The sequence below is a fragment of the Mustela lutreola genome, chromosome 11 (assembly GCF_030435805.1).
Source record: "Mustela lutreola isolate mMusLut2 chromosome 11, mMusLut2.pri, whole genome shotgun sequence".
Taxonomy (NCBI): domain Eukaryota; kingdom Metazoa; phylum Chordata; class Mammalia; order Carnivora; family Mustelidae; genus Mustela; species Mustela lutreola.
The window spans coordinates 95,949,893-95,977,325 of NC_081300.1; the positions used below are offsets into that span (position 1 = coordinate 95,949,893).

The following is a 27,433-nucleotide window of genomic DNA, read 5'->3' on the forward strand; positions in this document are numbered from 1 at the left end:
GATGCTGCACAAGGGGCGGGCCACTCCGGAGAGACTACAACTCCCAGAATGCAGTGGCGTCTCTCAGCGCCACTTCCGAGATTGCTCCGGAGCATGGCATGCTGGGACATGTGGTTTCTAAGCGACAGTTAACTCATTGTTTGCATTGCATACTGGGATTGGTCCTTTTTAAACGTTCAGAAAGCCTGCATAGAACAGAATGTGTTAAAACAATATATATTGTCCCTGAGATGCGTCTAAGGCTGAAAAATCAGAATACGACGTATGTCTTATAGCAGATTCTAGTGTGCGTGCTAAATTGCAACAGGAGAATAAGAAACACTAGTTTTTATCACAGATTACCTTTGTGATTATTTTTATTTTTTTTAAAAGATTTTATTTGACAGAGATCACAAGTAGGCAGAGAGAGAGAGAGAGAGAGGGAAGCAGGCTCCCTGCTGAGCAGAGAGCCCGATGCGGGACTCGATCCCAGGACCCTGAGATCATGACCTGAGCCGAAGGCAGCGGCTTAACCCACTGAGCCACCCAGGCGCCCTGTGATCAGTTTATTGGGCTTGTTGCACTTTTTTATGAAAAACTAGCTACATCAGACCGTTTTCTTTCTTCTTTCTTTCTTTCTTTTTTTTTTTTTTTTAAGATTTTATGTATTTATTTGACAGAGAGAAATCCCAAGTAGATGGAGAGGCAGGCAGAGAGTGAGAGAGGGAAGCAGGCTCCCTGCTGAGCAGAGAGCCTGATGTGGGGCTCGATTCCAGGACCCTGAGATCACGACCTGAGCCAAAGGCAGAGGGTTAACTCAGCCATCCAGGTGCCCTGATTTTTTTTTTTTTTTTTTTTGAAAGATTTTGTTTAGAGAGAGCATGGGAGTCGTCGGGGTAAGGGATGGGGGTGAGGTAGGCAGAGGGAGAGAATCTCAAGCAGACTCAGCACTGTGTGTGGAGTGACCTTACGACCCTGAGATCATGACTTGAGATGAAACCAAGAGTAGGACACTCACCTGACTGAGCTACCCAGGCGCCCCTACATATTGATAAATTGAAAGTAAAATCTGAGTCCCAGTTGAGATGTTTACTAGGCAGTTGAATCTTTGGGTAAATCTGAACTAAAGGTTAACATTTGGCTGGCCCACTTTTTTTTTTTTTTTTAAGATTTTATTTATCTGACAGACAAAGATCACAAGTAGTCAGAGAGGCAGGCAAAGAGAGAGGGGGGAAGCAGACTTCCTGCTGAGCAGAGAGCCCGATGTGGGTCTCGATCACAGGACTCTGGGATCATGACCCAAGCTGAAGGCAGAGGCTTAACCCACTGAGCCACCCAGGCGCCCCTGGCCCCCATTTTTAAGGACATTAAATACAAGTATAGTAAAGGGTAATGGCATAATGAAGAATACAGAGAGGAGTCTGTGGTTGAGTCTTGAGACACTCAAAGGGCTGGGACTGAGGACGAGACAATTACAGAAATTGGTGAATGACCAGAGTTAAAGAACTAGGAATGGGTCCAATAGAAATGGTGTGTGCATATGCTTGTGTGTGCATGTATGTGGATATGTGTGTGCATATGTATGTATACATACTGGGGCACCCATACTGGTCCCCCCACCCCACAAACCCGCCTGCTTGTGTTCCCTCTTTCACTGTCTTTCTCTGTCAAATAAATACAATCGTGGGTGGCTCAGTTGGTTGAGCAGCTGCCTTTGGCTCAGGTCATGATACCAGGGTCCTGGGTCAACCACCAGCCTGGGGTCCCTGCTTGGTGGGGATCCTGCTTCTCCCCTGCCTGCCACTCCCCCTGCTTGTGCTCCTACTCTCTCTCTCTGTGTCAAATAAATAAAATCTTTTTATTTTTTTTAATTTCTAAGTAATCTCCTTAACTAACGTAGGGGTCAAACTTACAACTCTGATCAAAAGTCTCATGCTATACAAACTGAGCCAGCCAGGTGCCCCTCAAAATTATATTTAAGTATACACTTTAATCACCTTTTGACCTGTGAAACTCTAGCTTGGAATAATACGTAAAACTTGTTTCCATCTCCTTGTACCAATTTATAGCTTCAACGATACTTAAGTTTTTCTAAACTTATGGAATAAAAAATCCCTCCAAGTTGGAAACCTCACCTTTGAATCTGTTTTAGCACCCATGTACAACTACCAAGTCCTATTCTGCGTTCCAAGTTACCTACCCTGAAGGCCAATTGCTCTCACACTGGTCATCCTACCTTGCCCGAGATGTGTGTACCTCTTTTACCGCCCTGCCTAGCTACCATGTCTTTAAGATACCTCTTGGGGATGCCTGGGTGGCTCAGTCCATTAAACATCTGCCTTCAGCTCAGGTCATGATCCCAGTGTCCTGGGACAGAGCCCTGCCTTGGGCTCCCTGCTCAGTGGGAAGACTGTTTTGTCCTTCTCTCACTGCCCTTTCTCATGTGCTCTCTCAAATAAAATCTTTTAAAAAAATTTATGTATTTCCTGGGTGCATCTGGGTGGCACGGTTGGTTGTGTCCAAATTTAAAAATTAAAATTCAATGAACGTTTGTTTATTGTATTATTAGTTTCAGAGGTAGAGTTCAGTGATTCATCTTTTTTTTTTTTTTTTTTTTTTAAATATTTGAACAGACAGCGAGAGAGGTTATACGAGCAGGTAGCCTGATGTGGGGCTCGATCCCAAGACCCTGGGATCATGAACTGAGCCCAATGACTAAGCCACCCAGACACCCCTCATTCTTATGTACTACCCAGTGCTCATTACATCATGTGCCCACTTATGGAGTCCATCTCTTGATCACAGCTCAGGTCTTTTTAAAAAAATACTTGAGAGAGGGGCACCTGGGTGGCTCAGTGTGTTAAAGACTCTGCCTTCGGCTTAGGTCATGATCTCAGGGTCCTGGGATCGAGTCCCCCATCGGGCTCTCTGCTCAGCAGGGAGCCTGCTTCCTCCTCTCTTTCTTCCTGCCTCTCTGCCTACTTGTGATCTCTGTCAAATAAATAAGTAAAATAAAAAAAAATGTTTAAAAAAATTTGAGAGAAATCACAGTAGGGGAAGTGGCAGACAGAAGGAGAAGCAGGCTCTGGGCTGAGCAAGAGTCCCATGCTGGGCTCAATCCCAACATCCTGAGATCATTATCTGAGCCCAAGGCAGTCGCTTAACCAACTGAGCCACCCCGGTGCCCCATCAGCTCAGGTCTTGAACTCAGGGTTGTGAGTAGAGCCTATTTAAAAATAAAATAAGGGTGCCTGGGTGGCTCAGAGGGTTCAGCCTCTGCCTTCAGCTCAGATCATGATGAAAGCTTGGTGGGGAGCCTGCTTCCTCCTCTCTCTCTCTGCCTGCCTCTGTCTACTTGTGATCTCTGTCAAATAAATAAATAAATAAATAAAAATAAAAATAAAATAAATCCTGGAGAGCAACTATGTTGCTTACAAGCATTAACCCCAACATATCCATCACGGAGTACAAGGCTTTGAAACTGAAAGCAAAGTTAACAGCCAGGAAAAAGGGGAACCGAAGGTTAACATGTAAGAACAATGGAGTATGACTTCCCTATAAACTAATTACCAACTGAGTTAAGCAGTTAAATGGTTCCCACCACACACCCACTTAACCAACTGAGCCCCCCAGGCACCCCAGCCCATGAAAATCTCTAATGAAATTGATTTGAGAAGGTATAGCTAACCTGAAAAATCTGAATTGTGGGGACTCCAGGATGAAAAAAAACATGATGACATTCCCCCAGAAACTGTCACTGAAACGTGATGAAGAGCCATTTCTTCATGAAATTACTGTGCTTCAGGAAAGTGAAATTTAAACATTTACGGGAATACATTAAAAAATCTTATTTAATACAACCACACTTCACATTTATCACAAAAACCTGCCCAACAAAACACACTGGCCAAACTTATGAACTCATTAAAAAAAATAAAGGTATAGGGGCGCCTGGGTTAAAGCCTCTGCCTTCCGCTCAGGTCATGATCTCAGGGTCCTGGGATCGAGCCCCACATCGTGCTCTCTGCTCAGCGAGGGAGCCTGCTTCCCGTCCTCTCTCTCTGCCTACCTCTCTGCCTACTGTTGATCTCTGTCAAATAAATAAATAAAATCTTAAAAAAAAAAAAAAAAAAAAAGGTATAAAGGGTTGGGTGCACCTGGGTGGCTCAGTTGTTAATCATCTCCCTTCAGATTAGGTCAGGATCCCAGGGTCCTGGGATTGAGCCTTACATCAGGCTCCCTGCTTGGCAGGAAGCCCACTTTTCCCTCTCCCATTCACCGTTCTTGTTACCTGTCAAATAAAATATTTTAAAAAATTAAAAAATAAAGGTATAATGGGCACCCGAGGGGCTCAGCTGGTTGTCTCTTGGATTTGGCTATGGTCATGATCTCATGGGTCATGGTATCCAGTCCCATGTCAGGTTCTGCACTCAGTGAGGAGTCTGCTTGAAGGATTCTCTTCCTCTGTCCCTCCCCCAAAATAAAAAATAAAGGTGTAAGTTTTACCATTAAGTACAGTTCCCCAATTTCTCTAGGAAAAGGTGAATCATGATCTTGTAGTAATAAAAACAAATGATTTTTAAGTTCTAGAGTCCCCTTCCTTTACCAGATTTATGCCCTATTTAACAAAGTAGTTTTCTAGTATTTTAGTACTTTGTGCTACTGAAGACTTCAAAGGGATAATGAGCAAAGGGCATACCAAGAACTTGTAATAAGGCACTTTATTAAAATAAAAGTGCATACATCCCTTTAATGTATTAATCTATTTCCTGAATAACATATTGAATATTGAACAAATACTGTACACCATTCTGTTCCTTACAGTAGTAGGAAAACAGTATTATCGTAATAAGTTTGTCTACTTCTCCCGACTTTCTTTTACATTTCTGCTTACCATAGTATTGCCTAGAGCAGTGAACTGTTCTTAAAAAAAAAAAAAAGAAAAAGAAAAAAAAAATCTACCAAGTGTTCTCTAATAGCAATTGCAAAATGCTACAAAAAACTATGAAACAAATTCAAATAAGAATTCCAGGTAACTTAAATTAACACCAGTGTTGAGAAAACCATTTTTATTGTCATCACCACCCAGCGTATTTGTGCTGGATTATGTACCAAATGGCCAGATCTTCTAAAGAACATCTACATAACATTTCTTTCATGTTTCAAGAGATGAAAATAACTGTACAAGGTTAAGTACAAAAGTACACGAGACGGCGGACACGAAATACCCACGTGTGAGGTTTTATCCCACCTGCAGCTTTTACGTATTTGAAAAGTAGAATTCATGAACTGAAAAATATTGTCCTTCTATAGTCCTGTCAAGTTCAATGGAAGTGTGTTTAACCTGATTACAACACTAACACCAGTATCACTGATCTGATATTTACAAAAAATCGTATTTTTCAATAAATTAAAGTCAATGCAACACCCATGCAAGCTAGAATGCTAGCTGTTTGGTGAACAAGGACCTGACATCAGAACCAGAAGTCCATAAAGTCCCAAACATTAAGTCTGATCTTTTTCAAACTGCATCCATTCCTCGCATTGATGATGTGAAACCCAATCCCATTCCTCTTTGTGTGTGGGTTTGTGATCTTGCCATTTCATACTGAGCATCTAGATTTCTAAATACTTCTTCCTGTTGCTTCAAAGTCTTGTAACTTTCTTCATCAACTGAGCTACATCCAGCTTCATCTTCACTCTAAATACCAAATTAAAGATATATTATTAAAATAAACAGAAATGAGAATAAGTCGTTCTTCTCAATTGACAGTACCAATAAATCACATTTTTAGAATAGGTATTTACCTTCTACTTATTTATTTAGTACCTATGGAATGCAATGCACTGTTCTTTCTAGGTATGGGGATAATCCAGGATTTAACAAAAATCAACTTCATTTTAGTGTGTACGAGAAAGAAAATGTAGAACATACCATTTAATATCTAAGTAAACTCTAGGAGAAAAGCAGAAAATGGGGATGGTATGCTTACTATTTTTAAAAAGGCAAGTGAGAAAGGACTAAAAAGTTGACATCTGAGCAGAGACCAAAGGAAGGAATGATGCGGGAAGCTAAGGAAAGAATTAGAACAGGGAAAGCTAGCAGTAAATGCAAATATTGTCTGGTATCATTCCAAAAAAGCCAATTCAGTGAAGCTTAGTTGTTTTTTGTTTTTTAAAGATTTTATATATTTATTTGACAGAGAGAAATCACAAGTAGGCAGAGAGGCAGGCAGAGAGAGAGGGGGAAGCAGGCTCCCTGGTGGGCACAGAGCTCGATGCGGGGTTTGATCCCAGGACCCTGGGATCATGACCTGAGCTGAAGGCAGAGGCTTTAACCCACTGAGCCACACAAGCGCCCCAGTGAAGCTTAGTTTAAGCCAAATATCCCTTCAATGAAAAACCAATTCCCTTAAAGTAATAATAACCAATACCTGAGTGTTTGTGAACTTTTTTCCAGCTTGTTACATGAAATCTAGTATGAGATCTGTATATTTCCACTTGATTCAAACAAAATAGAAAACACCAAGAAAAAAAACCAAACAATGCCACCAGAAAACAAAACCAAAGAAAAAACAAACCCCCTACATCTTTAAAAAAGCTTTCTGGGGTGCCTGGGTGGCTCAGTGGGTTAAAGCCTCTGCCTTCAGCTCAGATCATGATCTCAGGGTCCTGGGATCGAGCCCTCCATAGGGCTCTCTGCTCAGCAGGGAGCCTGTTTTCCCCCACTGTCTCCCTGCTGTTATGCCTACTTGTGATCTCTCTATGTCAAGTAAATCTTAAAAAATAAAACAGCTTTCTATGGGCGCCTGGGTGGCTCAGTGGGTTGAGCCGCTGCCTTCGGCTCAGGTCATGATCTCGGAGTCCTCGGATCGAGTCCCACATCGGGCTCTCTGCTCAGCGGAGAGCCTGCTTCCCTCTCTCTCTCTCTGCCTGCCTCTCCATCTACTTGTGATTTCTCTCTGTCAAATAAATAAATAAAATCTTAAAAAAAAAAAAAACAACAAAAAAAAAACAGCTTTCTAGAAACTTTCAATATTAAGGCCTGATTCCAAGTACACTCAGTTTTTAAAAAAGATTTTTTCTGTCAGAGAAAGAGCACATGTGCACAAGCACAGGAAGTGGCAGGCAGAGTTCTCTCTCTAATAGTTCTTCTTCTGCTGCTGAGCAAGGAGTCTGATGTGGGACTCGATCCCAAGACCCCGAGATCATGACCTGAGTGGAGGGCAGATGCTTGACCAACTGAGCGAACCAGGTGTCCCTAAAGTTTGCTTCAAATGAACATTTTCTAAAAGTAAATTTATTAATTCCCATTTATAATTTCATTTTTATTTACTAGAAAAAGGTTCATTAAGGTATAAATAGGTTATAATCAACAACTATGTTAATTTAAATGGTCTGTATTGTCAACTAACGATGACAACGTAATTCTGTGAAATGAACGTGAAGCACGAAACATAAAGACACTAGAAAGTACCCAGAGATCACACATTACTGAAATTAACTTTTAGGGCAAGGACCAATGTAGTCTGAAAATGTTAGTATGAATTTTAATTCCAAGTGTGTAACTCACCTTAATACCCATTAATTTCCTGAATTTGACATTTTGGTCCTTGTTTCCAAAATTCAATTTTTCCCATATTTCAGCAGACTGGGATTTGTCCTGTAAAGAAAACAATGAACTTTTACAATTCATAAAATTTAGCTTTCTAAGTAATAAGGTTTAAAAGAAATGATAACATTTATAGTATTGTAACAGTGCAGTTCTAATTATTTTCAGTTTATGATTATTTTAAAATTTCTACTACAAAGTAACAAAGTAAATAAACAGTATGAAAAAGCCTAAGCCAAGGAGCATCTTCCTCCATTACAAATGTATGGGAATACTGGATTTCTCTGAATCACTACTGGTCTTCTTAGATCAATCTTTTTCCAACATTAAACTGTGGTAAATTAAACTATTACAATCAAGACTGGAGAAGAAAAATAAACCCAAATCAATCTTTTCCAATCCAAATTTGTTTTTCTAAGCAACTGCTAATTAGGAATAAATGACAAAAGAGGAGAAGAATTAAAGAACTTACCCCTTCTTTCTTGCCTTGCCAAAGCATTTTCCTTTTTTTCTCTTGTTCAGCAAATTTCATTGGATTCACAGCTGCTGGGTTATAATAGCTAGGTACAGCTATTCCGGTCTCTGCCAAAGCCTTCGCCTGCAGGGCAGCCATTTGAGCTGCCATAGCTATCTGAGGAGTTACTTGCGTTCCTGATGCCAACAAGGCAGCAACATTGAGAACAGAACCTCCTGTGGCTGCAGCTGCTAAAGACAGAAGCACAGATTTTTTTTTTCTTTTTTTAAAGATTTTATTTATTTATTTACAGACAGAGATCACAAGTAGGCAGAGAGGCAGGCAGAGAGAGGAAGGGAAGCAGGCTCCCCGCTGAGCAGAGAGCCCGACATGGGGCTCGATCTCAGGACCCTGGGATCATGACCCGAGCCGAAGGCAGAGGCTTCAACCCACTGAGCCACCCAGGCGCCCCCAGAAGCACAGATTTTAAAACCTAACAAAACCAACCTCCTGATTTACAATAGTGCATTTATAGGTAAGAATTAATGTAACAAAAAGGCAGAATATGTTTACCAAAATAAGGAAATGCAGGTTAGCTTACTAAGAATTAATATTTTAGCAAAATTTACCTCAATTTATTTCTAATAGACATTTCTGGATATGATCCCTCCTATATACTAATACTTTATGTATCTTAAAATAGTAAGAATTCTACAAACAAGGGGCGCCTGCGTGGCTCAGCAGGTGAAAGCCTCTGCCTTCAGCTCAGGTCGTGATCCCAGGGTCCTGGGATCGAGCCCCACCATCGGGCTCTCTCCTCAGTGGGGAGCCTGCTTCCTCCTCTCTCTCTCTGCCTGCCTCTCTGCCTACCTGTGATCTCTGTCTGTCAAATAAATAAATAATATCTTAAAAAAAAAAAAAGAATTCTACAAATAAAAAAATTTGTGATTTCAATGAAAATGAACTATGGTACTTGTAGCTAAACTTGTAACAATGAATACTATTTGTATGGCTCTTTAAGCTTAAAAAATGGTTATTTAGACGTTCATCTAAAATTTGTAACAAACATTTAAGATATATATTTTTTAAAAGATTTATTTATTTATTTGACAGAGAGAAATCACAAGTAGATGGAGAGGCAGGCAGAGAGAGAGAGAGGGAAGCAGGCTCCCCGCCGAGCAGAGAGCCCGATGCGGGACTCGATCCCAGGACCCTGAGATCATGACCTGAGCCGAAGGCAGCGACTTAACCCACTGAGCCACCCAGGCGCCCACAAACATTTAAGATATTAAACAAGTATTATGCACATTTAGCAAACAGGAAGCCCAAATCCTACAGAAGTTAAATGCCACACATGGTATTCCCATTATTTTAAGTGATTCAGTCAGGAACGAAGTTAATTTTTTGTGAACACAAAGACTACTCTATGTTTTTCTGTCAGCCCAGAATAAACTTATAAAGTTCTTTAATTACTAATACTATGGGAATCCAGTTATGGAAGTTTTTGTTCTATTCAAGTATTAAAAGCAAAATGGCAGGGATGCCTGGATAGCTGACTCCGTTAAGCTTCCAACTCTTAATTCTGGCTTACGTAATGATCTCAGAGTTGTGAGACTGAGCCCTCACTTGGCTCCAAGGTGAGTGTGGAACATGTCTCTTTGTCTCCCTCTGCCTCACCTTCTACCCTCTCCATATTAAATAAATAAAATGCATGAATACTTATTAAAGGCAATTTGTACAGGTTTTTTTTTAAAGATCTTATTTATTTATTTGACTGAGATCACAAGTAGGCACAGAGGCAGGCAGAGGGGAGGGAAGCAGGTTCCCTGCTGAGCAGAGTGCCCAACTCGGGGCTAGATCCCAGGACCCTGGAATCATGACCTGAGCTGAAGGTAGAGGCTTAAACCCACTGAGTCATCCAGGCGCCCCAATTTGCACAATTTCTTAAAAAAATTTTTTAATTTTATTTTTAAGTAATCTACACCCAACACTGGGCTCCAACCCACAACACTGAGATTCAGAGTCACATGCTCTACCAACTGAGCCAGCCAGGTACCCCAATTTGTACAATTTTAGATTATTTCTAGTACCACCAATTTATCAGGAATGTGAATAAACAAAAACACCTTCCAGATTACATTCCATGTAATTCAGTAAGTCTCCCTGATCTCCTTCAATCATCCACAGGCAATGTTTGTGTTATGTCTAATAACCTGATTTCTTACCCAAGATCAGTTGTCATCTTCAATAAATTGCATTTTCCCAAAAACCATGAGTAAAAAAATATGCCGTGATGGCTACAGTGTTATATGAACGAGAACAGTGACTGTTTACTTGTCAAAATCAGGTGCATCAACCAAGTAAGAAATACATATGCATGACGAATTTATGAGGAATGAAAGTTAACATTAAAAATGTTCACATTTCAGGGACGCCTGGGTGGCTCAGGTGGTTGAGCATCTGCCTTCGGCTCAGGTCATGATCCCAGCGCCCTGGGATCGAGTCCCATATCGGGCTCCTTGCTCAGCAGGGAGCCTGCTTCTCCCTCTGCCTCTGCCTGCCTCTCTGTCTGCCTGTGCTCACTTGCTCTCTCCCCCTCTACCTCTGACAAATAAATAAATAAAATCTTTAAAAAAAAAAAAAAATGTTCACATTTCAGTAATACTAACAGTTTTACAGTACACTGATGGGTAAGCAAGCCTCATAGGTGATTTTCTTCCTATTATTTTTCTGAACTTTCCAGATTTCCTACAAAAAAATGCCACACTTCTATAGTAAAAAAAATTACCTGCAGCTATTTCTTGTTGTTTCTGTTTCTCAACCATTTCCTTTTCTCTCTGTTCTTGTAATTTCTTTGCTCTTTCCAACCTGTCAAAAATAATTTCAATAAGTTTATAACAACACTCAATATAAAACCAGTATTTATCTTTGTATTTCTTTGTATTTCTCCACATGTATAGAAACGAAACACTTAACAGAATTTTAAATTAAGTTTAACACAAATTGGTATCTGTATGTGGGGGAAAAAAAGCATTCATCCTTAAGATAGTCATAGTTAAAGAATATTTCAATACTGGTTTTAAACATTTTTAAATTCATGGAATTGCCAAAAAATTGGAATATCTTTTACACACACTTCCCACAGAGACTAGTTTCAAAAAATGAAAATTATTCAACCTTTACCATTGATGGTTTTAACAGTATGGATAACATTACATCTTGCAAATGACATACTGAGAACCGAGTAAATCTTAGGGTATGTTAAAAGTAGTAAACAGTATTTACAGAACTACCTACATGCTTCTTAGGAGGGATGCTGATACAGGATAAGGCCAATTAAAACATGCCAATTATGACTTTTCTACTGAAACACACTTTTTAATCATATAACCTTAAATCAGTAAAAATTAAAAATAGCCAAAAATAAAAAAAGAGGCCAATAAATCCTATTTGGGAACTAACTTTTAGCAATTTAAGAAATGTATTATTAGCAATGGAACTAGAAACCTGAAACACAAATTCATCCTCAGACAAAACAAAAAAGAGACTGTAGTTCACTCACACTAAATTTACTAATACATATACTAAAAATGTATTGTCAAGTTAGTATCTACTTCTTATACAACAAATCTTAAGTAATAGCATCTTCATGAGTTCCTGAAAGAGAAACCTTTTTCAAGACTCCTTGATTTCCCAATTATTAAGTCAAAAGTCACCCTTTCTCCTTTAATGTGATATAAAGGGGCAAAGATTAAGGGAAAGGTTTTTTGTTTTGGTGTACTATGGGTAGGAAAATTGCACTGGCTTTAACAACTGCTGTATTTACATAAAATGAACATAACAATATAATTTTATTCCCTCTTACTGAGCACACATTCAAGACAGACACAGTACAGACTTGATTTTGTCCTTGGGAATACAAGTTCCTGATTAGGGGTAACATTAAAATGTTGGTACATAGATACTAAAACTGTTTTCAAAGTAGTTTAAAAATAGTCCAGGGATGCCTGGGTGGCTCAGTGGGTTAAGCCGCTGCCTTCGGGCTCAGGTCATGATCCCAGGGTCCTGGGATCGAGTCCTGCATCCGGCTCCTTGCTCGGCAGGGAGCCTGCCTCTCTCTCCACCTCTGCCTGCCTCTCTGCCTGCTTGTGTGCTTTCTCTCTCTCTCTTTCTGACAGATAAATAAATAAGTAAAATCTTTAAAAATAGCCCACATTTAAAAACAAAAATGGAACAACAAAAGGCCTATATACTGTAATATCTTGTTAACAAAAGATCGCCCTTTAGTAGCCAAGGACCAATTTGATTCTTAAAGAGTTAACTCAGGGGCGCCTGGGTGGCTCAGTGGGTTAAAGCCTCTGCCTTCGGCTCAGGTCATGATCCCAGGGTCCTGGGATCGAGCTCCGCAGGGAGTCGGCTTCCTCTCTCTCTCTGCCTTCCTCTCTGCCTATTTTTGATCTCTGTCAAATAAATAAATAAAAGCTTAAAAAAAATAGGTTTAAAAAGAGTTATTTCATGTAAACTTGTCATCTGAAAATCACTAAAGATTATTTTTTTACGCTGAAGTTTTTGATGCTACTAACAGCTTCAACTTTAATAAAAGCCAAAAATTAAAGCACAACCAACTTATAAGAATAAACTTTAGGGCCTAAAAAAATACTGGTCAGACTTAACAGATCCTTCTTTATAAGTTACTTCTGTGGATTTTAGTTTCAGAAAGAAAGTATGAGTCACTACTATTGATGCATATTTAAAATGGCCATTGCAGGTTGGAATTAACACCATTCACTACAGTGAATGGAACGAAGAAGGGGCGAGCTCACACCTTTGCTGCTGCTGCTGTTCAGCTGGAGTTTCTGCCAGGCTGGGTTCACAGGGCAGCAGCCCATCAGGTTACATTGTGATAACTGTATTTTTGTAATGAAAAAAAAATACAAACTCAATTTCATAAGGAAAAAAAAACCCAAAATCAAGAGTATAGTTTTCAGAATATGGGAAAACCTGCAAACAAGCACTTGGATTCTAATTTACTTCTTGCCTCTCTATATGAGGCAGTTCTTTCAACGGTTTTGCACATTTCGGCCAGACAGCCCCGCTGTGTGTAGTCCCACAATTACCACAACATCTTTGGAATGCTTACAGAATTAAAACATGAAATGGTCTCCCTATGCTATCAGCAGTAAGACTTTCAAGATCAAACAAATCACCTTGTAATGTTTATTATTTGCCACCTTTAAAATAAGAAACCCATTGACAGAATTGTTTCAGACTGTTTTCTTGAGGAAGAAAAACAAAAGGACAATGCAGTTTCAGAGGCAAAATTTAAGAGCTCTTGAATCAGATTCAGATTTCTAAAAAAGTTTTTATTGCAAATCAAAAATATTTAGGAGCCTAAATTTGAGAAAAATGAATCAGTTAATCATGAAGGAAAACAGAGAAACTGTTGCAGACATTGTAATCTTTCCAGTTGCACAAATAGGTAAATGTTTAAAATGAGAATTAACCAACTACTTAGTTCTAGATCAAAACTGGCACAATATGTATCATGGCTATATTTAATTATTTAACTTAAACTCTGAAAGCATTCACTTTGTCCACACAATTGAGTATCAACTTCAAGTTGAAAAGGAAAAATGCATCAAAGACAAAATATGCCCACCTCCTAGCTAAAGCTTCTTGTGCATCCATTGCTGTGTTTCTGCCTCTGAAGGGAGGTGGACTAGGAGTTCGGCTTAAACTTCTGCTAAATCTTCTAGGTTTTTCAATTCTCTTCTTCCTATCTCTGTAATAAATCGTATTTCACATGTTGCAATATGGCAAAGCAGTGATAATTAGTTCATTTTATCAAAATCCATTATATTTGCAGAGGTTCAACAAAAATGCAAACAGTAGACAAACCATTTAGAACCCTTTCCTCTCTGTACTATAGCTTCCACAGGGTATGGTAGTTCCCTGAATATGCTGCTAGTCTTCTATAAGTTCATTTAACGTTCCCTGCTACAGACTATTGAGGATGTTTTCCAATCCTTTGCGATTACACCCAACACTGCAAAGACTAGACTTGCACATCAGTCATTTTATATTCACATAAGTGAGTATGCAGGATAAATCCCTAGTAATGAGATCCACAGTTTAAATGTTCCTAGTATTTTAATCTACAATGAATTTGTAAAAGAAAAAAAAAATCCCAAGCACAAAAATCAGTAAAACAAAATAATTAGGAATGGAAGATAAAAAAAATAGGCACTGAGCAAAATAAAATAAGAGTAGCAGTGGTCAAAACTAGAAAGGCCATAATACAAAAAACTAGAAATATCACAAATAATGGCTTGTAAGCCCACATGGAGAATAAAATATTAATGATAATGATGAAATTATTATTTACCTAAACTCACTAGAACTCTTAACTGGTAAAGCTTAAATTAGTAAACTACTAAAAACTGAACTATTGATTAAAAACTGATCATCAGCAACCCATAGGTCCTGTCTGTGTGCTTTAATAAAACCACCACTGGGCACCTGGGTGGCTCAGTGGGTTAAACCTCTGCCTTCGGCTCAGGTCATGATCCCAGGGTCCTGGGATGGAGTCCTGCATCGGCTCTCTGCTTGGCCGGGAGCCTGCTTCCTCCTCTCTCTCTGCCTACTTGTGATCTCTGTCAAATAAATAAATAAAATCTTTAAGAATAAATTAATTAATTTAAAGAAAAAACATAAATAAACAAAACGACCACTTTGAGGGGCTCTTGGGTGACTCAGGTCATGATTCCAGGGACCCCAGCCAGCAAGCTGCTCAGCAATGAGTCTGCTTCTCCCTCTGCTGCTGTCCCACTCTTATCTCCTGCACACTCACTGCTCTTGCTCAAATAATGAAAATCGAGGGCGCCTGGGTGGCTCAGTGGGCTGGGCCTCTGTCTTCGGCTCGGGTCATGATCTCACGGTCTCAGGATAGAGTCCCACACCGGGCTCTCTGCTTGGCGGGGAGCCTGCTTCCTCCTCTCTCTCTGCCTGCCTCTCTGCCTACTTGTGATCTCTGTGTTGAATAAAAAAAATCTTAAAAATAAAGTAAAATAAAGAAAATCTAAAACACCCACCATTTGCATCCAACCCCCCCCAAAACCCTTGATAAACAAGAGAAAGCCAAGTAATTTGTCTTTACAGACTAACTTGAACAATTAACAAAAAACCTTTCCCCTTATTTAATAACAGTATCTGTGCATATGTATTATTAATAATTGTCTGATATAAACAAGTACAGACTAAATATATACCCTGATTATTTAAAAATTTTCTCTTGTGCTCTTCATTGTACTTTGTCTCAACAAATTAAGGCCTCCTCTCAATCAAGATAGGTTTGAATTAAGCTCATCTTTCTGAATACCTGAGACAGCATATGCAGTATGATGGGTCAAACACATAGACTGACTTTGCATTCAGACATACTTGGGACTTGGTCCTGACAGGACCATTTAACAACTATGATTTGGGGCTTCCTAGGCAAGTTACTCAAGCTCTCTAAGCCCGACGGTCTTAACTCACAAAACAGTTGTTTTGAGAATTAGATGAGGTAGTACATGGAAGAGCTGACATTAATACACAGCACATAGCAGGCATGCAATAAATGTTAAGCTACTCTGATTATACAATTAACACAATTCAACACCCAAAACAACTGAAGTAATTTTAATAGGACTATTTCTATCTGCACTTCACAGAAGACCTGATTAAATGAGTATCTCTAAGAATGCTATGGCAAGTGTTTAAATTGTTCTTTATTAGTCAGAATGTTGTTAAAATATTTTGTAACTCAAATAAAATTCTGACCCACAATTTTGATATTCTCAGACTGAGGGAAGATAAACAGACCCCGTGAGGGAACTATCTGATTTTATTCAAGAGATGACTACTTACCGACTTCTACTCCTTGTTCTACTTCTGCTTCTACTCCTATGCCTGTGTCTTGATCTTGAGCGGGAACGAGATCGAATCCGGCGTTTTCTTTCCCTGCTTCTGGATCGTGACTTCTTCCTCTCCCTGCTCCTGGATCGTGACTTCTTCCGCTCCCTACTCCTTGATCGAGACTTCTTCCGCTCTCTGCTTCTACTACGATGACGCCTGAAATTAAAACACGTAAGTGAGTAGTTATTTAGAGCTGCGTCTTCTCAAATTACAGACATTATGAATTAATTATCTGCAGTGTGTGCTGTCAAGCCAGGCAATAAACTAATCTGTATTGTGTAGAGAAAGGCTAATTGAGGCATCTACTGGAAGAAATTGTAACAACAAATGAGCCTTTATTCTTGATGATGTCTCAGAGGGCACACAATAAAGCTACATGTTAAAAATGCAATGCATCCTAACCCAACTTAAGATCCTATTTAATAGTTTAAAGTCAATTATTGCCTTAGTGAAGTACTTATGCGACTTAAAGATGACAAGTTAATCTACTACCAAAAAATTCAGACCTAATCTGATATACCACATATATATATTCCCACAGAAAACTCCAAACATACATCAAACACTGGCTTCTTTTAACAAAAGTCTCACAATTTTTCTGCCATGATCCAGTTTTCAATACAAAAGAAAATCTAAATTAATTTAGCAGCAAATAAATCCTACATTGACAATACAGAAGTACTGTTATATTGGCTTAAACATAGGTCAACTAAATAAATTTTTTCACTGCAAGTGACAGATAAATCAAGAAATTAAGAAATACTGGCTAGATGAATGTGAATCATACACAATCATCTTTTAATCCCTGAGTCTTTAACACTTTTCTTTACCTTCATCAGAAAACAATGCCCCAAAGACTTCAGCTACTAGCAGACATTAGATAGCAAAGGAATAGATCCTAGCAAAAAACTTCTACTTTCTAATTAAGATAGTCTGTGTATTGCTGGGTTCATGAGAAGCTTTACATAATACAGCTCCTTACATGGCACTAACTTATAAATAACAAAATCACTTACCTTTCACGAGACCTAGATCGTGAGTGACTTCTGCCTCTCGACGACTTTCTTTCTTTGCGTTTATGTCTGTCCTCACCGTTTTCAGATGAATTTAGTCGCTCTCTTCCTTTATCAGAAGAATGTTCTTTGTCATTATGTTCCTCAGACTTGTGTTTCTTAGATGATTTATCTTTGGATTCATGTCTTCTTGCCTGTTTTAAGAAGAAGTTGGTTCTTTCAGGAAAATAGTGCAACAAAGAGAGTTAGTATGGGTATCAGTAGACAAAAATGTTGTGATGCAACATTAGTAACCTTAGGAGTGTGTGGCAAATAAAAAAAATGATCTAGTTTCACATCACCCAAATGTTGCAGATGAATATTACTAATCTTATTGTCTTTATATATCCCCCAAATTGCAGTTTCCTCCCCAAAATAAATTATTAAAACAATGATTTTCAATGTTGAAATAATACTGAAAAACCATTATTATCAGAAAAAAGAGGAATCCCTGGTGTTTCTTTTATCTAAAGGAATAAGGGAAGTACACATATATCAAGACTTTCAAAATTTTCCAACAAACCTTTTAGAGAAACAGATCATGTATACACGTATACATCAACTTTCATAACCAGAATATATATTATTTTAGGCTTAAAAACTTAACAATAGTGAAGATCAGGACACAAGGAAATGCACAGAAAACGCATTTCAGTTAGGTAGCTAAATAAGATTAATCTTACTAATTATTAGTATTTTCTGCAATTTTAAGTTACTTTACGCAGAGTTGAAGTGTCCTTTTTATAGCTATACTGCCACATTCTCTCTAAAAGACGGCTCTTGATTTTTCTCCCAATGTCTAAACTGTGAAGAAATCACTTTTCATCTTGCAATATCCCAACGGGCTTGAAGTTCTATTACATTTCATGTACCTAGGGTAGAAAATGGCAACCGTATCTGTTTTAATTTTTATGAAATCAAACTAGGCATAACATAATTAATCCCTATACCATTATACAATACATACTTCCCCCATACTCTGAGAGATAAAAACCAAATTTTTGCTTTCACAACATATGCATTCAGAGACTGAGCTAAAATTAATTGCATGATCAAGTCTCCATCCTATTCTCACATGCCAAATTAGGAAGTGATAAACATTAGATCTCCTCACATTAAGTTGTCAAATCCATCTTTCAGTTAAAGCTTAAAAACCTGGACATCTCAGAAACACAATTTTAAAGCTGGAAGGAAACTCAGATCCTCTAAACTTCCCTTCCTTTAAGTATGACTAAATGAAGATTTAAAGTCACAAAACTACATGGTAGCAGCTGAATCCAGACCCCATGTTGTTCTTATGCCCAGTCCACTGCTTTTCTACAACAGGACACTTAACTCAGGTTTCCCAGAACATAGCATTTTTTCTTTACACTCAAGACTAACTTTGCTTAAAACCAAAAACCTGGCCAAACATTTTGGAACATGCATGATATATCTGGAAAGAATCGCAGAATGTTATTTAATATTTTGCAGAAAAATAGAGAGACCTGGAGACACAGCTTAATTTTAATTTCATTGCCAGTTCTCTGTATTATGAGCTTATAAAAGTATTTCCTTGGTTTTGCCATATAATGGCAAACTGGAAAAGCTTTAAGTGGTTCAATTTCGAAAGGTTTTAGAGTTTATTTCAAACCAGTTTTCCAAACATAACATTACTATTATTAAAAAAAAGACAATAAAACCCTTAACTGATTTAAGATATACTTAAGGGAAATAGGAGTTTGAATGACTAATAGTTACCTTATCATGAAGTAGGCTTATTATTTTGCTATCTGAGTCTGCAGCGTCTTCAGTTCAGTCTCTTCGCGCATTAGCACGCTGAGTATGATTTATTATAGAAATGTTATCATGTGAGCTAAACAAAATAGTCATTTTCACAAAAACTCTCCTAAATTAAAAATTTAACAGAGCTTCCATTAGGGGAAGAGGTGAAGTCCCTGCCCACATTTTTTTTCAGAGTCCCTTGCCCAGCCCCCACAAGACTCTTCTCCTCCCTTTTTGGCTCCTACTTCTGTTCTTCCTTGTTGGCTCATTCCTTGTCTTCTCAGGTGGGCGAGCAAGTTAACTCCTGCTTCTCTTTCATACAGCTGCTGTCTTTTTTTTTTCCTCCAGTTTTGCTGTCACTGCTACCTTTCCAGCTGTCCCTCACAAACACTTTATTTCAAAATTCGGTACTATTCTCAAGGAAACTGAGCTGGTTTGCTAATGCAAAGAGGACTCGTTATCTTCCATAAAGAAAAAGCCCACAGTTATCTAGGATATTGGTACTTAAAGATGACTGCTATATGAAAATCCTGAGCAGCTGTCAGGTATAAGGAGACTCGGGACCTCAGATTAATGGAAGCTCTGTGTGACAGGCCTAAAAAAACCAATTATAATCTTCATATGAAATTTTTATTGTGAATATTTTCACAACATAATAAAATTAATAGTTTTTGAATGAACTTTTCATATAAACAACTATCTTCTTGAAAAATGATGATCCATATCATGCTTATTTTATACCCAATTAACCTTTTAAATTTCAAGTTTTGGTACTTACCTTGATAGTATCATATATTCACACAAACATTTCTACCAGATACTTTACAAGAATTTTAAAGTGCCTATTCACTACAAAGTGTTAATTACCTCTTTGCTTCTGCTCCGGCTCCTGTGTTTTCTTCCTTCATTATCTGTAAATACATACAAAAATTCACCATAAACAAGACACAGAAACCTCTCAAACACAAATTCCAATACTCAAAAGGACGATTTCCAATCCACTTTCCTAAATTAAAATTCCACTTACTATCTTCTAAAGACTATTTTTTATGGAAGGGTGGGATTATACTACTTAACACCACTGTATATATTTGAAACAAATCAAGCATTCTGAATAAACAAAAATATAACTGAGAGCAAACAAAACAAACATCCCCCCTCCAAAATCCTTCATGACAAATCAAAAACATATATACTGTCTTTCCGTCTGTCAAAGATTCTTAATTCACAAACCACTGTGACTAGCCCATTTTGCTTTACAGCGCACAGAAAATTTGTAAAGCAGCTTAGTAGAAACAAACAAGAAAGCAAGAAAATACAGTCTGAACTTATCTGGCATAAGTAGTCAAAAGGATGCTACAGTTTTGAAATTTCTATTCAAAAGTGATTTTATACAGTACAGTTACAAATATACACATAAAATTACATTTTAACTAATTACAGATGATTATCTGTGGGCATAAAGCATAAATAAATGGAGCCCAGGTCATTAGTATTCTACTTCTCACTTAACCTCTTCATTAAGTAGCAATACTAATTTAAAAAACATACAGCAAAACATCATACTTTCTATACTACATCAGTCTAATTCTTTTTCAAGTAAATGAGTAAGAAACAACTCAGAATGCCAAGACCTCTCACTTCAGAAATATTCTAACATTAAATTAAATAAAAAAACAAGGTTAAAAATTTTCCATAACTCACATCAAAAAGCACATTAAATAAGCTCAGAAAAATACACCACTGCCCAGGCACATCTTTCAAAATATTTTACCAATGTTGAAAGACTGAAATTTAAACAACTCAGGGTTAAAACAGAATTACTGTGACAAAAATTTAAATATATATATATTTTTTGCCTTTGGACAAGTCATGACATTTCTGCATTTGGGTTTCTCATAACTAAAAAATTGTCCAGAAAATTACCAATGTACTTTCCTTACTGATTTCTCAACTGAAAAGAACACCTATTAATTATATAAAAAACTAAATTTATGGCTTATATACACATTTACATGGATAGAAGTAATTACAGTTTTCCAACAATTCATACCTGACTTTCGTTTTCTTTCTCTTGACCTTGATCGTGATCTCGAATAATGATGTTTTGAGGCTCTAGGAGAAATAGATACATCTGACTGCTCTTTTTTCTTATCTCTATCTGGGGATGTCTTCTCTGGGGCTAGTCCATCTCGTTCTGTATCACTAGCCTAAAAGTTTAAAGAGAAACGATTATTAAGTTCTTAATTACAGGGGCGCCTGGGTGGCTCAGTGGGTTAAGCCGCTGCCTTCGGCTCAGGTCGTGATCTCAGGGTCCTGGGATCGAGCCCCACATCGGGCTCTTTGCTCAGCAGGGAGCCTGCTTCCTCCTCTCTCTCTCTCTCTGCCTGCCTCTCTGTCTACTTGTGATCTCTCTCTGTCAAATAAATAAATAAAATCTAAAAAAAAAAAAAAAAAAAAAAAAAAAAAAAGTTCTTAATTACATTTAAAATGTTTCTAATTTCTTAAAAGAAGGAGGGAGGAGAATCTTCCTTGAGTTTTACAAAATTTAAAAAGAAAAAACCAATAAACCAGAATGGCCAATTTCTAAGTAGTTAAGTATTATTTGTACCTAATAAGCAAGCCTGAATAAACTGAAATGACTAACTCGGTAACAGACATATGTAATTAGGCTGATGTCTTTAACTTTTTAAAAATTATTTAAAAAAAATCATTTTCATAACTTTCAAAACAATGGGGAGACGAGAAGAATAAGGGCTCCAAGTATTTCCAATAAAACAAGCAGAGAAAATACAGTCCATTTTAGATTTGTGAAGTCATATGTGTGACTTTACCAATACTTCTATATTAGCAAACATTAAAAAAGCATTTAAAATGTAGTAAAATTTAAACAGACTTAAGTCTGTAAAATCTAAGAACAGCAGAGAATGCTTCTAGATTATAAAAGAATAAACAAAATTAACTTACCTATCTGAGAACCCACTCTTAATTTCATTAACCCTCTTTAATGAAAAGAGCCCCTTGGTACAGTGCTGCTGCAAAATATGGTCTGCCTCTCCTCACATATGCTCTGTGCTATGGAAACATTAAGTTGTTTCTGCTTCAAAGCATTTTATAAATTTTCACAATGCAAATTTTGTACAAGTTAAAAAAACAATCAAGTATTACACTTTCCCAAGAGTCCTGATTTACTCAAAAGGACGTTCCTTCATCTAAGTATCAGTTCCCTGTTTTCCAACTTACTTGCTCATAACTGCGTACTGAGCAAAGCTAATAAGAGTATCACACAAAGACATTGATTTAAATGAGTCCTAGAAAAAAGCTCTGTGAAGCTAAAACCTGAATGTTCCCAAGTCAGATTTTGATTAAAAGGTAGAGGGAACAGTTTCAGCAGTATGTAGAAGGTGGACTACTTGACCTTTGACCTAAGAAAGGTTTTCACATTTTGGAAGGATTATTAAGCAAGGAATGGGACAGAGACTGTATGTGATCCACAATGCCTAAAATATTTATTACCATGCTGTTTACAAAAGAAACTGGACTGGATAAATACGGATTTTCAGCAGGAGGAATAATCACATGTCAACGAACTCCTTTCCCTTAAGAAAATCAATCCAGAAAACAAATGCCAAGGAAATTAAATGGGGAGTAATTTAACAAATGAAGTGTGAGAGATTGCACTATTTCAACAACTAGTTACTGAGAGTCACAAATGTGCCAAACTCAATGCTAGACTCAAAGAGTAAAATGATAAACGCTTAGCTAGGATGAAAGACATAAATGTGTTAAACCTCTAACAGTGGTAAAAAAACAAAACAAAACAAAAAAACACAACCAAACCAAACCAAGCACAAAGGAAGAAACTAATTGCTGGAGAGACTCTCAGGTGATCACACATGCTTTCTCCAGTTTTCTATGTATGGGTGATTTCTGGAATCATAAAATTTTTGTGAGGAAAGCTTTCATCACAGAATCGAGTTCAACTTTCCGATCTCACAAAGAAGATCCAACAAACATTACCTGCCTCTCCTAGGATGGTACTCTAGCTCTTTGCTGTCTACTATTAAATAACTGATGCTGTACCACAGGTAAGGATACTTAAGATTTTCACAATACTGGTCATTTTCTTTTAATTCTCATTCTCATCATTATCATTACAAACTATTTCATATGTCTCTGATGCTGTGAAGTGCTGGTAAGGCCTGCATTTGGTAAAATAAAATTGCAAAAACTGAAGCACTGCTCACTTCTCTTAATTCATGCGACTTCTCTACCAAAACGAGCATTCCTGAACCACTGGCACGTCTCATTCACTCTTACAGAGATCATGACCAGAATGGAAAACCACCTTCTGATGGAAAAGGCAGCATCTAGACCAGGCAGTACAAGTTTTCAGTCAATGGTTTATTTACTTGCTTAACATGGGAGAAGCTTGGCATCAGGAAAGTCAAATGCCCTTTGCTTAGAAAGGTACCCTGTAATACAAGATAAAAACTTACATCAAAGAGCCATTTTCACCTGTAAAATACACTATAGAAACAAATAAAACCAACCATTCTATCACTAAACAGACTACAAATGATAGGTGGCCACTTCTCCCACACAAAACTTTTATTTCCATGAGGTTATTTTATAGTGCCCTAGTGAAAAGTATCCAAAAAATGAAGTGAATAAAATTTCTCTGAAAATTACTAAGCTTTATTTCAATTTATCAGGTGTACATACTAAATCTTAAATGCTAACTGCGAAACTGTCCTCTACTCCAGCACCTGCTTTTTCACCACTGTTATCTTAACATTGACATCCCGTTTAAAACCCTAATAATGCTCAAGACAGTACACAAATCTTTCTCCAGTGCAAAGAAGGTACACTGGATTTAATACTAGGCCACTTCTCCAGGGAACTGTGTCTCTTTATTGAAGGAGGCACTGCAGCACCAAATGTCTGAACGGACTTCATTTTTTTAATATATTTGCGCCCAAGTAAAACACCACTATTCTTTAAAGTACCTTAAAAGGCCCCAAACACTATTTAAACAAAGGAAAACATTACATCAATTAATTGCACAAACACCAAACAGCCTTCCAACTGTTTGAAACCTTAGAAAAAAATAGGTTCTTAATTCAATTAGGTACTGGGGGAGGGGAGTGCAGAAACCATCCTAATTTCAGATACCCCAATTTTTTGCAAGGGCAAACTACGAATCTTCCGGTATGTTTATAGTCCTACTTATTTTTGAAGAGGAGTACATAGAACTTTCTAGTCAGTCGAAAAGAACACAAGATGCTTGCATTTCTCTTTTAACAGGGTTAAGAAAAACGAAGTAGTCACAATAATGTGATCCACCAGAATTGAGCATCCTATACCCGAAGCAGGCTTTTTAAAAGAACTAGCGTTCTTATTTAAAATTAAATGGGTCAATGAAGGGTTCTTAAATTTAAGAAACAACGCCTATGATAAGGCTTTATTATAATCCTTCTCAAAGACTTCAAAATGATTACATCACGAGCTGCTTCGGAAATGAACGACAATCGGAATTCGTAGTTCAAAGCCCTCTCGGAATTAAGTCGATTTTTTTTTTTTACTCCCTTTGAGCAACAGCTTCCTCAGCTCCGTACTTAGGAATAAACTAAGGTTTTCACAGACAAAACACTAATTAAAATTATGCAACTAGAATTTTACTGAGCGTAAGCAAAAAATCACCCCCCAAAACGTTACAAGACGATTCTCTTCTTCCATTCCACTCCTTACAGACAACGCCTTTCTGATCCCATACTTTTCAAAGACCCCCCCCATCCCTTTTCTCTCTTCCCCAGCCCTTCCCCAACGCGAACAGAAATTCCCAAGCCCTAATAAAACTCAATAAAAACGACTAACAAGAACGAGTTAGCTAAACTGGAGACCGGTCTACGAGTGGAACGGAATACAGGCCTAGAAAAGGGATGAGGAAAGTTCTGGAAAAAAAAAAAAAAAAAAAAACACTCCCTGCGGCTCCCCACCCCCACCGACACCGCCTCATTTCCCCCTCCCTACAGCAGGCAGCCATGATGGCGGGCGCAGAAGAAGGCCGCGGCGCCATTTTGTCCACACACGCGCGGACAACAGCTCTGGGAGCCGTTCACCCGCTCTTTGGAGAGTAGCAGCAAAATATCCCGGGTTTTATACTCAGCGTCGGCACCTACCGCCATAGTCCAGAGTCCTGGCCGCTAGGGCGGCGCCTCCACTTGCCGCTCTCAACTGTACCGGCCGCCCCGACGCTTCGCCACAGACTAAATCGCTCGCGCGAGAGACCCGGATGGCACAAAGGGGAAGAGGCCCGGCGCGTCGCACAGCTTGCTGGGAAAAAAAAAAGGGTGGTGATAAGAGTCTCTATAGCAACGCGATTCGAGGAAGTGATTGGTTGTTCTTCTGAAAGGGGCGTGTAAGGCCAAGGAGGGGGCGGAGCCAAGAATACACCCTAGAATGCGCAGCCGGGAAATCGGAATGGGTGGAATTTAAGGTGGGGCAACTTCCTAGTTCGATTTTAAAGCAATTTTGGCCTCCTCCGGCTGCCGTAAAAGGGGTTGGGTTTGGTGTTCTCCCGCCAATTTAAACCCGTGGGCTAGAACCTGAAGAGATTAGGGACAGTTGTGGGTGGCAGGAAGAGGGACGATAAGTTTGAGTGTTCTTCTTTAGTTTCTTCAGTTGCAGGTGAGGAGGGGGTAATGCGCTGCTGTAGAGACCTGGGGGTGGGTTCAGGTCGTAGTAACAGCGGCCTCAGCCCAGTCGGGTGTTTTCCCATCAAGAAGCTGGCGGGAGTGAGTTTGAAGTCGGTTCTTGCTGGTCCGTTGTCCGGCGGGGAGCGTTTGTGCATGGGGGCCTCACTGACACTTTCATTTCACCTAATTCGCTAATCGGTTCTCCACCCAGCCTCTCGACTGATCAAAAATCGCTTATCAAATCAGGTCACTCGTCTCCTGAGTGTCTTTCCCTTGTAGTACCGAGCATAAAAACCCAATCTTAAAGTTGAGGATTCGTTTAGCTTTTGAATTGTTCCGTTTTTGCTGTGGCCCAGCAGCCGCCCCAAACTCCTTCCAGCCCCCGAGCCTTTGCACTGGCCTGCATTTCTTTTCTCTCTGAGCTTTGCAGAGTTGGCTTCTTGCCCTTGGGATCTCAGCTCCCATGTTCTCTCTTTCGTTTACCCAACAGGTTCTTCTTATATGGCCCCTCGGCCCCCACCTGAGCATCGTTTAGTTCAAAACTTTAGCACTGTTCGTAATTGGGCACTTACTTATTTTTGTAGGGAGGTACAGTTAATAGGTGTGAGTTTGAATCTTGTCTAACTATATCATTTACTCAATTTAGGTGACTTGGCCATTTATTTAATCCCTGGCTCATGTCTCTGCTGTAAAATGGGTTGTTGTGCAGATTAAATGAGTAAAGCATTCAAAACTGCTGTGCATACTCAATACATATTAACTGTTTTGTTTGTCCTTCTTAGACTAATATAAACTTTGTAATGATGACAGGGCTTTTCTGCCTTCTGGGCTGTATTCTTGCTTTAGAGCACTCCCTGATACAAAGTAGGTAGCAGTAAACACTTGTTGAATGCCTGACTTGACAGCTCTGGAAGGTTGATAATATTTCTCTATTTTTTTCATGTGTGGGACACAGAGACCCATCAAAGTATTAACCCGAGCCTGTCCCTCCTGTCTTAATCTCCTTCCAACTCCCACCCAAATACACGACTCACTAGAGCTATTGTTTGTTCTAACAAGCTTTGTTTTGTACCTTTGCTCACACTGTTGGTAACAGCTCCTTTCCTATATTTAAAAACTCTTGGTAACAGCTCCTTTCCTATATTTAAAAACCTCCTATGACCATAGCCTAAATGTTACCTGTTTTCACCAATGAAAATGATAAATTACCTAACGCTTAATATTCAGTGCTTGCCATGAACCAAGCACTGTTGCATAAGTATTTAAAACTCATTACCTTTGCAGGTACAACTATTCCTATTACAGGTAACTGAGAACAGAAGAAGGGATTACGTTGCTTTCTTGAAGACGACTGGTTATAAGTGAAAAAGCACCTTCACTGTGCTGTATGTTCCATAAAATTTAAAACCTACTTTTGCTAGCACTTATCAAAACAGTTGTAATTATTTGGTTGCTATTCTCCACCAGTGACTGATCAGGGATTATTTTTCATCTTCGTATTCTATTCCAACTCACAGCACACAAAATGAGTTACATAAGTCTTGGCTGATGAGATGTTCAAGTGACTCTCCTAGGTTACAGGTATAATCTTTGATTCAGTCAGAAACCTAATCTAATTTTTCCCCTTTCCCCTTAGCATTTTCATTTACTGTTATAATACTGGAAACATTAATTGACTTTTTAAAAAGTTTCTTTGGAAACTTAACCATCCTCAGATATCTTCTCGGTCTGACTTTAGGTCTTCTGCTATTTATTGTTATACTGCTAAAAGGTTTATTTCAAATGAAAACTTGTTATAAGTTTAAGTTATAAGTTTAAGCTAGGCACCCAACATACTAGAAGCTCTAGGATACATTGGTGAGATCAAATTTGTCTGATCCTAGACAGATATATATACATATATATATATGTATATATA

At 38.4% G+C, this 27,433-nt stretch overlaps 2 protein-coding genes across 6 annotated transcripts in view; one reads left to right on the forward strand and one right to left on the reverse strand.

Moving 5' to 3' along the window:
• Positions 1-5,033: 5,033 nt before the first annotated feature.
• On the reverse strand, positions 5,034-25,158 carry RSRC2 (arginine and serine rich coiled-coil 2). 5 transcript variants are annotated; one of them, XM_059139182.1, is made up of 10 exons: positions 25,000-25,158; positions 20,871-21,027; positions 19,685-19,728; positions 17,018-17,208; positions 15,954-16,157; positions 13,705-13,827; positions 10,834-10,913; positions 8,064-8,293; positions 7,553-7,642; positions 5,034-5,680 (listed from the first exon to the last, which is right to left on the reverse strand). In XM_059139182.1, exons 1-10 carry the CDS (start codon positions 25,003-25,005, stop codon positions 5,501-5,503), a joined length of 1,305 nt encoding a protein of 434 aa, XP_058995165.1. In that variant the 5' UTR covers positions 25,006-25,158; the 3' UTR covers positions 5,034-5,500. The 5 variants fall into 5 exon arrangements, with proteins under 5 accessions (XP_058995165.1, XP_058995164.1, XP_058995168.1 ...); XM_059139181.1 differs by having other exon boundaries at positions 8,064-8,296; XM_059139185.1 differs by having other exon boundaries at positions 17,018-17,230.
• The window catches only part of KNTC1 (kinetochore associated 1), a 78,091-nt gene continuing 75,801 nt past the window's right edge, over positions 25,144-27,433 (forward strand). Inside the window, exon 1 of the mRNA XM_059139180.1 lies at positions 25,144-25,507. The gene's annotated coding sequence lies outside the window, so the exon portion shown is untranslated. The remainder of the gene's footprint in view (positions 25,508-27,433) is intronic.

Bases quoted from the DNA above. Each gene is read 5' to 3' on its own strand.
- RSRC2 (XM_059139181.1), bottom strand. The intron at 13,828-15,953 runs GTAAGTAGTCAT...GATTTATTACAG, and splicing joins AGAACAAGGAGTAGAAGTCG to AGATAGGAAGAAGAGAATTG. The intron at 8,297-10,833 runs GTAATTTTTTTT...TTCTGTCTTTAG, and splicing joins ACAACAAGAAATAGCTGCAG to CAGCTGCAGCCACAGGAGGT.